Source organism: Andrena cerasifolii, chromosome 12 (genome assembly GCF_050908995.1).
Source record: "Andrena cerasifolii isolate SP2316 chromosome 12, iyAndCera1_principal, whole genome shotgun sequence".
Taxonomy (NCBI): domain Eukaryota; kingdom Metazoa; phylum Arthropoda; class Insecta; order Hymenoptera; family Andrenidae; genus Andrena; species Andrena cerasifolii.
This window is the reverse complement of record NC_135129.1, coordinates 2,691,325-2,704,864: the sequence shown is the minus strand read 5'-3', so window position 1 is coordinate 2,704,864 and position 13,540 is coordinate 2,691,325. Positions and strand designations below refer to the sequence as shown.

Below are 13,540 nucleotides of genomic sequence, written 5' to 3'. Positions count from 1 at the left end.
CTTTCTTTAAAAAAAATTCCCGAAAAATGCCTCGATTTTCATTTAGTTACACCAGGCTCCCCCCTTAATTTATCACGAAGTAGCAGCGAATCATCCTAAGCGATCGCGTAGCGAAGGAAAGGAGTGGAAAACATTAGCGCGTCGATGGAAAGACTGAGAGTCAGAAGAAAGAGGGACTGGCAGATGAGAAGGGACGTTCATTTACAGCGCCAAGACCGGTGCCAGTAATTAACGGGGACGAAATTTATGAAAATCGCGTCGGGTATGCATAATTCCAGAAGCGCTCCAGATACGCAAGAAATATCGCGCCGGTGAATAAGTACTCGTTTGTTTGCCAAATCCCGGGCCCGCGATGAAAAGTCGACGTTTCTCCGAATGGGGAATTAAGCGCGACCTTTAGCAAACAGCCCCGATCCGTTATCTAAATTTATCGCCTCGTCTGATCGGAATTATCATAATCGCGAAAGCACCCTGCACGATCATCGTACGTCAGCTTTCATAAATAACATATCGAGCAGATTCGCCAGCACCGATTTATCCGCCGAAGGAACCGATTTAGCAGATACTGGTACCGCGACCGATAACGTACGTTCGCACGTGCTGCACGTACGCTCGCCTCTACGCGCTGACTATCGACTGGCACGAAAGTACGATCGAAATTTGGTCACGTTGCCGAGCCATGAGAATTTTATTCTCGTTCCAGTTATAAATTGGCCCCGCGGTTTAAACGGGAATACCGATTCGAGAAATAGAATTATTAGAGGATGGACGTGTGAATTTCATATATATTCCCTCTCTCCTTTAAACAGGCCCAAATTGTGTTCGCGCAGCGAGGATATCGATGACTGTTTGTCCCAAATGATTGCCGCTGAAGTGGAGTTTCCATTTTTGTTTATACGATAACAGATTCGCCCGATTGCATTATAAATCTGCAAGTTCCCAAGTATCGTTTTTCTGAGAGTGATACGCGGGGGAAGAGACAGTGCGAAATTATTGAAGCTGTACGTTTATGAACTCGTGGCCGTGTAAGCTAACGTGGACACGTCTGCCACGTAGGCGAATCAAAAGTTTACACGCCAGACGCTTCAACGAAACGAGGATCCACTGCGAATCGTGCAGCCATTTCAGGAGATATATGGTTTTTTGCTCGCGTTCGCGGCGTATACTATTTTCGGGGAGAGCTAGTCTAGTCACGAGGGAAACAGTGAGTGGAGCTTCGACTTCTGACCCTAATGACAAATTGCCATGAACGCTGGTCCATGCGTAGTTTACGTTACTTAAATTAATTGCCGACTTGGGGGATTTCAATTACATACACGTAAGGTGGAAGGAGCACAAAAGAGAAACTGCTGGAGAGGGTGGAATTTTGTTGGCGGATTGCTGGCGCGTAATAATAGCAGCAAATGCGTATGATCATGTGTGAGATAACTGATGCACTCGAACGGAAAATGAATGCATTTTTAGAATGAAATTGCAATTATAATTAATGGCAATTATTATTTAATTAATTATAATTGCAATTTCATTCTAAAAATTTCACGAATTTTCTGGAAATTCCCTGGGTAATTAGCGGAAATCACTTCCACGCGTGACATAAATTCATACAAATTTGTTGCATCGAACAACACTCTGCGATCTTCGTTTGTAGACTTTGATCAATCGAATGTCCCTAAAATATTTACCATTTATTAAAGCATTTCTCTATCGCGATTAACAATAATTTTCATCGTGAATTTTAGAATGCAACTGACGGCGCATTTAATTTCCGTTCCTCTTCCTCCGTAATAATTCATTCTTAGACATTAATTTCAAGTGGAACGAACAATTTCGTCAAAGAACGTGATGTGGCATAATCATATAATGAAGGCCTTTGAAATTTACCAGTTTCGCTAAAATGCAGTGTTTTTTGGTGCACACGAGCAACCATGGACTCCGAGGCTGCGAAATTGCTGCCAAAAACGAGATACAAAGAAACCGTGGAAACCGTAGGTGGAAAAGCGCAAAGAGTCTGCCAACGACGCGCGAAAATTGTTGAAATTCACGGCGCAATTCCGCCCCAGAATCCTGCCGGTCCCGCCCCCCCCCTCCAGTTTCTTTTAACGTGTCTTAAAGTAAACTTTTAATTCGACAAATACGATGCCGGCCTGCAGCCGATACATTACCTACTTAAAAACAATAGCAGCCGCAAGCGTTTCCCGACAATATATTTGCGCGCGCTCGGGGAGAGATACTTTTCCTGATTCCCTTTAAATGGTGGCGGTGGCTTTGTTTTTAATGCGACTGACCCACTTGGCCCGGCGTCCCACTTTTGCCCCGCATACCAGCCACCAGTAACTTCTGATAGTTTAGAATCTAGATCGCTCTCTTAACGGATTGACTGTCTCGATAAACTTCCCCTTCTTTTTTTTCCACGTGCTCGGAGTTGTGCTTTTAGAGTTCCTTTCGCAAGATTTCTTTGAGAGTGCGAACCCTGCGATTAGTCCCGATGCAGTAGTGTAACACTGAGGCGTCAGAATAGGTGAAACTTAGAAAATATTTGTGAGCAGGAATAGTTTGTTATGAAAGGGGAGATTGGGATGCCAATATCATATTTAAGTATATGAAGTTGTACCTCGTGCAACATTAAGGGGTTACATACGTTCTCGTCGCCTAATAATTAATCACTTTGGGATTTTTTTCCTCGAGGGAGATTTATAATTGTCCCTTGTTCTTGGGATCTTTAGTCATATAACAAAATTTATTTGACACACTTTTGTCATATATTGCCGTTCGTTTTCTGCGGTTCCAGCAACCTCTGCACCAAGCAGGGGGCCACCTTATCAGTATTATAATTTTGAGAATGTCATTCTGCATAGATGAACGCAAAGTTCGTTAAAAAAGGTTGTATAATTTTAGAGGTTTCTGCAGAAAACGAACGGCAATGTATGAGAAAAGTGTGTCGAATAATTTGTTTTATATGAATAAAGGTCCCAAGAAAAAGATACAATTATAAAATTTTCGATTCATGTCACAGCTCTCGAGGAAAAAAATCTGATGAATTCTTAGGCGAAATGAACGTACAGTGGCTCGCATTAATATTCGAACACTTTTTAAAATCGCATAACTTTTTTAAAATTGGTCCAAACAACTTGAGTTTTTTGAGAAGCTAGAAGGATCGCTGATTTCGGGAATTTTCGCGATTCTCGACCTTATTCTGCGATGTTTAAACGTTTGTAGCTCGGAGCAACGTCAACCGATTTTGATGAACTTTTAGGCACGTATACAACTTACTGCAATCTACAAACGGTTTTTTTTTAATTTTCATTACAAGCTCACAAAAAAAAAGTTTAAAAATCGACCTTTACTATTCTTTTCGCTATTCCAACCAAATACATTTTTTTCAAAACGACGAAACGCGTCAATTAGCAAACTAATCCTTCTAGCTTCTCAAAAAAACTCAAGTTGTTTGGACCAATTCTAAAACAGTTATGCGATTTTAAAAAGCGTCCGAATATTAATGCGAGTCACTGTACATAGTTACTCCACTCAAAAAGCCTGCATGATATCTAGTATATATTCCACGAAATTAATAAATTCTTCTTACTTTACGACAGAGTGGAACAAAATTTTTGTTTAAATAAAAATTTCGAACAATGAATAATAGCTAAAAAATATTCGTCACGTGTCGAATAAATTTAATTATTTCAGTCATCGAGAATTTATTTGACGAGTAAATGTTAATTTTCTTATTCGTCGAGCGGTTCAACTTGAGCGTCGAATAAATTTTTCGACTTAAACTTTAACTGTACCTTTAACTTCAACTTTAATTCGTTTATTTGACCGTGAAGTTGAAACACTTGACGAGTAAAAAAATTAACTTCAATCGTCGAATAATTTAAAGTTAAAGTAACTATTATTCGATCCGTTATTTAAATAATTTTTTATTTAGTTAATGCTCAACTCTGCTTTACGGTACGGCACATAGGTACTGCATATTGTATAACAAAATCGATCAGTCACCCAATCGGACAAACAAACATCTTCTCAATTCCCGTACTATTCAACCAACGCCCACCATTCAACACCGGAGTGTCCGAATATTAATGCGAGCCACTGTATGTAACTCCTCAAAGTATCAGCGTGAGTGGAAGACTTAGAACATTTAATTCTTCTGTGCACATTAAATGCAAGTTACAGTAATTTATAATCCCCAGCTACTCCATCATCCCATCAAAATATTTCAACCTCCCCGCGCTCTGATACCTTCGCTCAACAAGCACACCGTCCCCCCACAAAATCCCATTCAAACATCGGGCAGAGAAATGGATCGGTGTAAAAAGTTAAACTGGTGCCCGTCCATAATCATCAATGTCAACGACAACGCCTCCCGCGGCAGATCGCCGGGGCAGCCGGACGTGGGCAGCTTCGTTGCTCTTTGTAGAGCAGACTGGGCGATGAAGAGCGCGCGCGTGTCGATATAAAATCGCAGCAACATTTCACCCGCTTTCACCCTTTAACGGCGCCCCTCTAATATATCTTATCACGGCTGGATCGCCAAGTAACAACATAATAAACGGGAACGTCCGGTTCTTCGATGGACGGGAGCCGGTGAAAAGTGGGGCACGCGAGAAACGCGGCGTGATGAGGTGACAAAGCGGCTAGTTGATCGATCCTCGACGCGATTCAGGCGTGCACCGTCTTTGCCAGCGACCCGACGACCCCGCTACGTGTACGAGAAGATTAATATTGGTTCCTGCGTTTGAGACCAATTGTACGGTGGAAGTTGGTAGGCGTCCATTCGCTTCGAACGTATGGCCAGCCACCGCTGACTGGCGGCAAATATATCGCCGGCATCCTTGTAAAATTAATTATTCGACGGGGAGCGATCTGCGCGCGAGGCGCGCCTCCGTTAACCTCCGCTCCCAGCTGCGTTACTTTCAAATTGCCAGGGAAATGTAATATCTGCCGCAGCAAGTAGTAAAGGCGCTAATTACTCGACGTCATTTCAGTCTTTGATCCTGCAGCCACTGTGGCGTTACTCTGTTGACGCTGATTTAATGTCGACTTCATTTGATGGCTGCAGTGACTTCGCCTGTTAATAATTGATTTCGGAGTTACCCTCGAAATGTAGGAACAGAAATGATTTCTTTCGAGTGCCCTTCGCGTAAATGCTTCTTCATTTTGCAGATGAAATAGGCATAGCGTTGGAATTGAAATTTTTGTGATTCTCTGTTCTGCCGTTTGACAGAAAGAGCATTCTATAAATAGCAATCTCACGGAAAATGCTCGGTCAATTATTTATGCGCATTCATTTAAATGGATATACGTTTATTAAATTCAGTTTTCTTTATCAAGATTTTTCCAAACATTCCATGTGGTTGATTGCATAATTTTTTGCACACGCGACGGTTTGGTGTGCTTTTAGAAATGATCGATAGAAGTATTATTTATTTTACGATATCGCGGAGGAACGGTAGGTGAAATTAATTCGTGTTGCAGTGCGTTCGGTGTCAACGTTTCGATGGAGGATTTAATAAACTCAGACCGTGCACCAGTTCTAAAAGTGAATCTATGACCTGGCACGGTACACAACTGTGCATCGGTATTGGTTTTGGTGTATGAAACATAATAATGCGATACAGAGTCGCGAACAAACGGTTGCATGCAAACAATGCCCAGAAAATAATGGACCAACCACGCTGGTACAATTAATTTGTAGCCTTGAAGTGGTATTCGCAGTGGCGAGAGCGATGAACAACTATTACTAAGAATAATTAAAAGTTCCACGTACTGTAGAGATAATCGCGATAACTGATATCACATTCTGCGAATGAAGCAATCATAATTTCAAATTGATTAATATTTTTATACGTATTCAAGAAAACGTTTGCTGTCTCAATCTGTGGATGCGAAAGCTGATTCCCTTTATTATAAGAAAAGGAAAGGAAGACTCTCGAATTCGAACATGATCAAACAATATTTCGTTAATAACCAAGTAAACTAATCGATCGTCTAATCTGTTAGCAGATATTAGGATGCTATCGAGCTTCTACATCGTTTCATGCGAGATCAATTACGAAAACATGCTTGCGCAGCCAATAGCTGCAATTTAGATATATTAGTACTGTCAACATGTCCTTAATGCGCCACACATGCTAAGCAGGCTCGACAGAAACATTGTCCCGTAAATGCATATTTAAAGACACACTTTGGTGGAGAATATTCGTAGATTTATACATCAAGCAGAACTTTCATTTCCGCAAATAGTTGATACATGGCAATCAGCGAGCCCCTTTTATCGATTTCGTTGGAATTTGTTTTTTGAAGGTAGAGCAGATACAGTGGGTGCAAGGGGTGGCAGTATATTTTGAGGGAAGATCATATTTCTTGTGGCTACATAGGAAAATCGAAGAGGAAAGATTCAAAACCACCCTTTTCGATTTATGGCCGATATCAGGTTTTCAGATGAAATAGTTTTTCACTTCGATTCCATTGAAAGTCCTCGCTGTGACAGGGAACTATCCCACCGAGTCTCTCTGATTTACATGAAAATCGCATACAGAAAAGTCCAGACAAATTACTTGCTTGTAATATGCAATTCGAATTCAACGCAAACATATGAAGATTTCATTGCAATTTAAAAGCCGCGCTTCCTCGAATGACTCGCGCGATAATGCAAGGAATCTTTTCAACTATTCGAATTCAAACGAGGGGATACGATTCTTCCGAAACAAGATTCTGATTTTCAGTAATATTAATCACGTTGCTTGTAGAATCGTTTGGCTAACGAAGAGCCTAGATTCTATTTTATGGTTCGTCAAGTGAAATGAACTATTCACTGGATGTTCTTAGTGTCAGATGCAGCGGAGTCGCGGTTAAATCGTGCTCCACTCCGAAAGAAAAGTATCCCGCTTTGTGAAGCTTAACTGACCGGAACCAAAGCTTGTTTCGCATTCGTGGATGGATTCCGCCGTGAAATTAATATGCACTATGCACGTTGTAACATTTCAGCAAAAGATGAAATTGGAATTCCGATATTCCCTGGATAGAGACGAAGCACCTGTCTGTTCGTTCCTGGAGACGATTTACAACACTATCGGAAATTGATGAATATTCATAGAGATTTAAATTCCTTGGCATTCTTTCCCAAATATATGAACGCGAGGGGAAAATCGTTACCACGCGTCACATACGATAAAATTCGTTTCGAGCAAATTATTTTGTGCAACGAGGTATTAAATTTATTTTCGGAGAGTATTTTTAACGCAGAAACTGTATTTTATCAAGCTTACACCTCAAATATTTGTTTTCAATATTTACATTGTGTCTGAACGTATCAGCGTACCTATATTGATTCGAAATAAGAGTTTAGTAGCCTGCCTATTAATTACCGTTTACTTAAGGATAAAGCAGTATATCAAACTAAAATTAAAAATATTGATCCACCTTTTAAACCTTCTACAAAATAGGTATTTGAGAAAAAGGATGGGACTTCGAAAACTTACAAAAAAATCTACAATGGCTAATTCACATCAGAGGCAACAATATTTGAGTTTAAACGTTATTTTCTAGAATCAACAAATACACAGAATTGCAGAATCCTTTGCAGGTAGCCTACAAAACTCTTATCTCCACGTGCATGCGCGCAACACACATTTGATTGCAACGAATTAATACCTCCTTTCTGTAAAATCAGGCATTCGATGTGCATAAGGCTTTAAAAGCGTGTAAGCTTCGCCAAAAGAATTTTAATGTCGAAGCATCGCTAGGCACGAGCTTAGTAAAAATGAGGCAGATTGTTCTATGAATATTGAACGGACCAAGGTAGCGTTAAATTACCTGTTGTACATGAGAACGTCAGGCTTCCATAGTCTGTGTGGCGGGATCCTGAGGTCTCTCACACCCCCGTACTCTGAGGTGTTCCATCTCATGTTCACGTCATTCCACTCCTGTAATTGAACAAGAATTTCTTTAAACTATGCCATCGAAAATCCCTATCATATTTCACGGATCAAAGGTACACTTCCTTAATCGACTCGTAATTAACTCTTATCTATCCAAATATTTCCCTTTAAAACAAACAGCCCCTTAAAATCTCCCCCGACAATCCTTTGCCACCCTAGCTTCTCTCGCGCCTCAATGACTCGTTAAAGCATTAAAGCACATCATTTAGATTTTTTCTCAGTAATTTCATCTTCACCCCGAATTTTAATAAAAACCCTTGGAAATTTGATAAACACTCATAGACGAGGCACTCAAGTTTCCACTGCAAATCAGTACCCTCAAAGGCCATTAAAAATCTTTCGAAATCGTGAATTAAAGTCTCTTCGTCTTTAACTATCTGCTGGAATTCAGTTTTAGGCGATGGCGAATATTAGAATTTCAGAGAAGACAGTATAAGTAATTCGATTTTTCTGGAGGACAGGCATTGCGAAGGTTTTAGGCTTATCCAATTATTGTCAAGTTATTTTTATGGGCTTCAAGCTCTTGGTCCGTTTAACGCCGCTAAAGGGGACGCAGAGAGTAGAATATACTGGGAGAAGCGACGCAAACGATGTAGTCAGCCTTCATTGTCGCTAACTTCGGGCCACCGCGGGTACGTTAAATAGCCCGGTTGCTTGTTCCCCGCGTGCAGGCGATGGCCTGTCGATTCCAGGGTGCTAATACCTTCTGCACAAGTTTTCGAGGAAATTTTCCAGACTTTCGCCCAGAGTTTGCACGACTTTGCAGAAAATACGGGGCGATCTGGGGAGTTGGAAAGTTTCGGCTGGGCTCTTCACTTTGGTATTTCGGTCTTTCCCCGACCAAGACAAGAAACGATGTGGACGGAACGCCGATAAGCTAGCAACACCCTTTCAGGTGCCCCGCGCCATCGATCTGGGGATAAGTGGGGGGAGTTTTGTAAGCAAAAACCTCGATACTTGAATGAAACTACGATTGCCGATTATGGCACTCGATAAGATGTGTGCACGGCGACTGAAATGAGTTTGCAATATCGCAAACAATAAATCAGAATCGTGGCGTTCTCTTCTTTTTCTTCAAATAGAAGGTGCAAAGAAGAAGCAGGGAGACATTGATTAAATTTATGGTTGCTGGAAATTTTCGAGTACGAATAAGTGTAACACATGGCAGAAAAGATTATTAAAAATATCGATGAATTTTTCCCCCGCGCAAAGAATCCTCTTATCATTCATTGTTTTCATATTTCCATTTGACGAGAATGAAAAGTCCAGCTCGTTTGAAATATTTTTAAATCAGCAGTGGTATTTATTTGCCGTTCATGGAACCCTCAGATTTCAATGGCTACCTAACGCGACCAAACGATATGAGAGAGAAATGTTGCTGGTTTTTCCATGATCGATAAACGTGACGAGAAAGGAACGAACAGGTTCACCGCGCATCGACCACAATCGACACTCGTAGAACGCCTGTGTCTGCCGGAATGCACGATCCGATCCGGCGCTGGTCATTAGATTCACACCCATTAGTCACCGACTCCCGATTGATTGGCCACTGATGGAGTAGACCAGCAGATAATTAATAATCGCCACTGTGCTTGACGGTTTACGTGGCCACGTATAGGCCGTTTATTATATATCCATTTGCACGCAGGCGTGTGGAAAGCCGGCATACAGGTTCGCCGTCCTCTCGATTATGGGATTAGTTCACGGCTAACGAACGCTCCGCGGAAGTCAACGACACACCCGACTGGCTTTGTCCTTTGGACTTGATTTTCCGTCTCGTGAGTAACTATGGAGAAAAGTCAGCGGTGTGGTGATAATCATGCGTTCGAAAATTTAAGTGGTGGAACGCGACATCCGAAGGCACGCTTAAAAGTAAGCAACTGCGGAAGAACAGCTTCAAATACATTCAGAGATTAATTGAATGGGGTTTTGTTAATGTTATGTGGAACATTTTTTATTACTTATCTATACTTATATTTATAATCGTTGTGTCACTGATTTATCACCATCCAGCTCACCTTAGAAACATGAACTTCGGAGGGTATATTCCTTTTGCGACGTGGATACTGGATAAGAAGAGATTTTTTTAAATTCCAACCCGAAGGAGGTAAAAAGGAGTGAAATATGTTTTCTCGGATTCCTTATTATTTCTTAGGCTCGACTAATCGATCTATATATTAACTTAGTTTTTACTTACAAAGGTTACCCGCACAAATGCCTAAAAACCAGTTTCAGGATTTTGCCCTAATCAACCCCTAAGGGGGTGAAACGGGGTAAAATGCGCTTTCACGGATTCCTTAATATCTTTTCGGCCCGATTAGATATCAACTTAGTCTTTACTTCCAAAGGTTACCCACATAAATTACTAAAAAAAATCGGGATTTTGCCCTAATCAACCCCTAAGAGGGCGATGAAAAGGGGTGAAATGTGTTTTCACTTAGTCCGTAATATCTCTTAGGTTCGAAGCGAAACGCGGGGGTATTTCGCTGGTCATTGTATAATATTATTGTTATTTATAACACTAGCAGTAGTTACTCAGTTTATAATAAAAGGTATTTTCAAAATAATTGATGTGTTAATCATAAAGTGCCTTGAAATGCATGGGAAAAACGTATGAAAGTTGCCTAAAGTTTGAACTATTATAACTGTAAAATTACACATAGTTTGTTCATGCAAATTACATCGTCATACACGGGCAAGCTTCCTGTTTAAAATGGTTTTTGTTTGACGTTGATACGACTTTCCGTTACCGAGATATCCTCGTGTAAAGAGGAGTGCCATTTTCTATCCTCCAACTATGTGTGTCTCACTCGCGCGTCTTCTCTGACCTACCCCAAGCTTGGTCGCTGTGCAGTGGTCAGTGACGGACGCTGAGTCAGCGGTTTTTTACTATTTACTATTACTGACCTACGCATTTCCTGGAAGGAAAGTAGGTCAGTGAGGCACCGAGAATTTCGCCCGCCATTCAGGACCCACCATACTGTAAATACGAAACTTTGACACCTTATATCTCGGGGACCGCTTCAGGTATCAACTTCAAACAAAATTTCGCACCAAGGGAACACTTTCCTCTGCGTGTACGGCTTATTTTGTTTAAAACATTTGCAACCCTTCCAGGCGTATTTCGCAATGAAAGTTGACAACTGCAGACGTGCATATTAAAAAAGGTTCCCATCAATTTTTATTAATCCCACAGTGCTATTCTTTTATTTTAAATGTTTTGCAAGGTAATAAAATAACAATTCAAGGGGAATTCAGTACTATTTAATTAACACGGCTGTATTTTTATATGTGCTTGTTTCGGTTTTTATTCGAGGGAGATATTTGTAGCTCCATGTTTCACAATTTTGAACAAGTCAATTGATATTTTTTAACACGACGAAGGTGAAGATATGCGGGCATTGTGAAAATTTCAATATAAATTATAATATTTATCAGAGACTGATTGTTATTCATAATCTACTGATTTGTTTAAAATTAATGTATGGATCGAAATTTAAATTCGCAGCGAAATTCAAAAGTGCGGTCAGTATATATTTAAAAAGAGATTGTGTTTTGAAATATCTTGGAGAAATGGGCCAAATAAAATGATATAAATGTAAAATGTCTGTCAAAGGAGAACAGAAATATTACCAAAATTTTACGAGGTATTTCTGTGACGTATGGAAGTACATTTATTTACATAATGTGATCTTCCCACCCGTAACTTTATTACCACGACTTTAACCTCCAATATTGCGTTCTCTTAGGAGAGATCCACTGGCGGTATACATTACAAAGGATGGATTTCCTGATCCATGAGAAAACTGAGAAGCTTTCGTTCCTTTGGAGAGGAGACAAATGCTCGCAATCTTGTCGTTCGCTTTACGTACAACGAAAACGAATTTTCCAGGGCCGATGGGATGCAGAGGCAGTTGAATGAAAGGCGGAAGTCGTGAAACGAAAACTGAAGGGAGTTCCACCGAAATGCCTCCCGATCCGTCGATTCGCTCAACGTTAAACGAGAGATATATGTGTTCTCAGCAGGCGTTGTTTGAATGCCGTTCTAGATTCGAACTTAAGGGACGAGTATCTCAAACTGAAATCTACTCCGACTAAAACATAGCTTCGAATACCACCAAAAATGATACCACGCTATACTTTGTATTATTAATTAACCATTCGTTGACCTTCTGTATTCAAAATAAATACCTTTTTCCAAAGCCGACTTACAAACCATTTTTTTTCTCAAAATATTATATCCGAACAACAACTCTGTAGATTTTCAGCTCCTAATGATAAAATTTGTAAAAGCTACAATTTTTTGAAGATTTTCTTCTCGTTTCCTCGACATATTGTAAACTAGATTTTTTTTGCAAAAACTGTGATAAAATGTCATTCAAAAAACTATGGGAATACATTCTAGAGACCTTAAAATTGACCCATGATTTTTTTCACGACGATTGGATACTTTCGATGAGAATGGCAAACGTTCAAAAATTGTTCTGGGTGCGAGCTACCCAGGTATGTAAAAATTGATTGAAAAAGAAGGCGTGTAAACGAAGTGTTAGCAATCAAACAGTACAGGAACTCACGAATAAGAAACTCCATTTCTGTACTTCCTACCTAACCCGCGTTTCTAAATACAAATTATTATTAAACTAATATCGTCCATCATAATCACGAAACGTTCATACAACGGAACACCTGTTAGAAGCATACGAGATCGTTAATCAGTCGTGCATATGACCTAAGGCATTCTCGTTGCAAGCTATCCCTCCTCCCATAAAGTTATACCTTGTACAGTCGCACGTTTTACCGATACACACTGATAATTCCAGCCCGTAAATTTCGCAGCAGCGATAAGAAAAGCTGGCCCAGTCCCGAGCACTGCACGTGCCACGAATTAGGCAATATAAATGCGCGGACGCACCCGAGGATCCCCGGGTTTAATGATTTCCATGTCCAATCCGGCTAAGGATAATTCCGAAGTTCGCTCTAATTTTCTCCGCTTGGAAGAATGGCACGGTGCCCGCCCTTGCAATATTCATAAACATAAAACCCAGCGGCTCCCTCTCACCGATGGCCAGCATTCAGGGGACGTTTTGCGTTCGCCTTACCCGTCGATCGGTTCCTCGAGAATTAATTAAAACGGTTGACCGGTTTTCCTGCGGTGAGTCGTCCCGAGACGAGTGGAAAGGAAAGTTAATCGAGCCCCGCAGGATTTCGTTCGACGCGGCCCTTAATGGAAGCGGAAAAGCGCCCAAGGACCTTCCAAGTCGCCTTACAGGACTCGTAAATTCCCATTCCTTCCCCGTTCGAATCTCTTAGCTTTTTGTCCCCCCCTCTGCTCCCCAGCATTCCGCTGTCGGCGTTACGGAAATCTCGCCCAACTTAACGGCACGTCCGCGTTCAATTCGCCAATCGTGGAATCTTGGCAATCCCGATTGTCGTCGGCTTGGAAATCGACGATCCAAGATCGTTGTTTTACAGCGCGCAATTACGACCAACAGCTTCGTCGCCGGGCCTGATTTACGACGTTACAGGCTCCTCTGTTTCCCATTTACATCCCCCTCGGAGACAGTATCGTGGAGCAGGAGGGTGATGCCTTAAGGCAC

At 41.0% G+C, this 13,540-nt stretch overlaps 1 protein-coding gene across 2 annotated transcripts in view; it reads right to left on the bottom strand.

The window, feature by feature from the left end:
* Nachra7 (nicotinic acetylcholine receptor alpha7 subunit) overlaps window positions 1–13,540 on the bottom strand; it is a 228,521-nt gene that overhangs the window by 36,090 nt on the left and 178,891 nt on the right. For both annotated transcript variants that reach the window (XM_076824679.1, XM_076824680.1), the window contains exon 4: window positions 7,819–7,928. In XM_076824679.1, coding sequence (XP_076680794.1) covers window positions 7,819–7,928 — 110 coding nt within the window. The remainder of the gene's footprint in view (window positions 1–7,818; window positions 7,929–13,540) is intronic.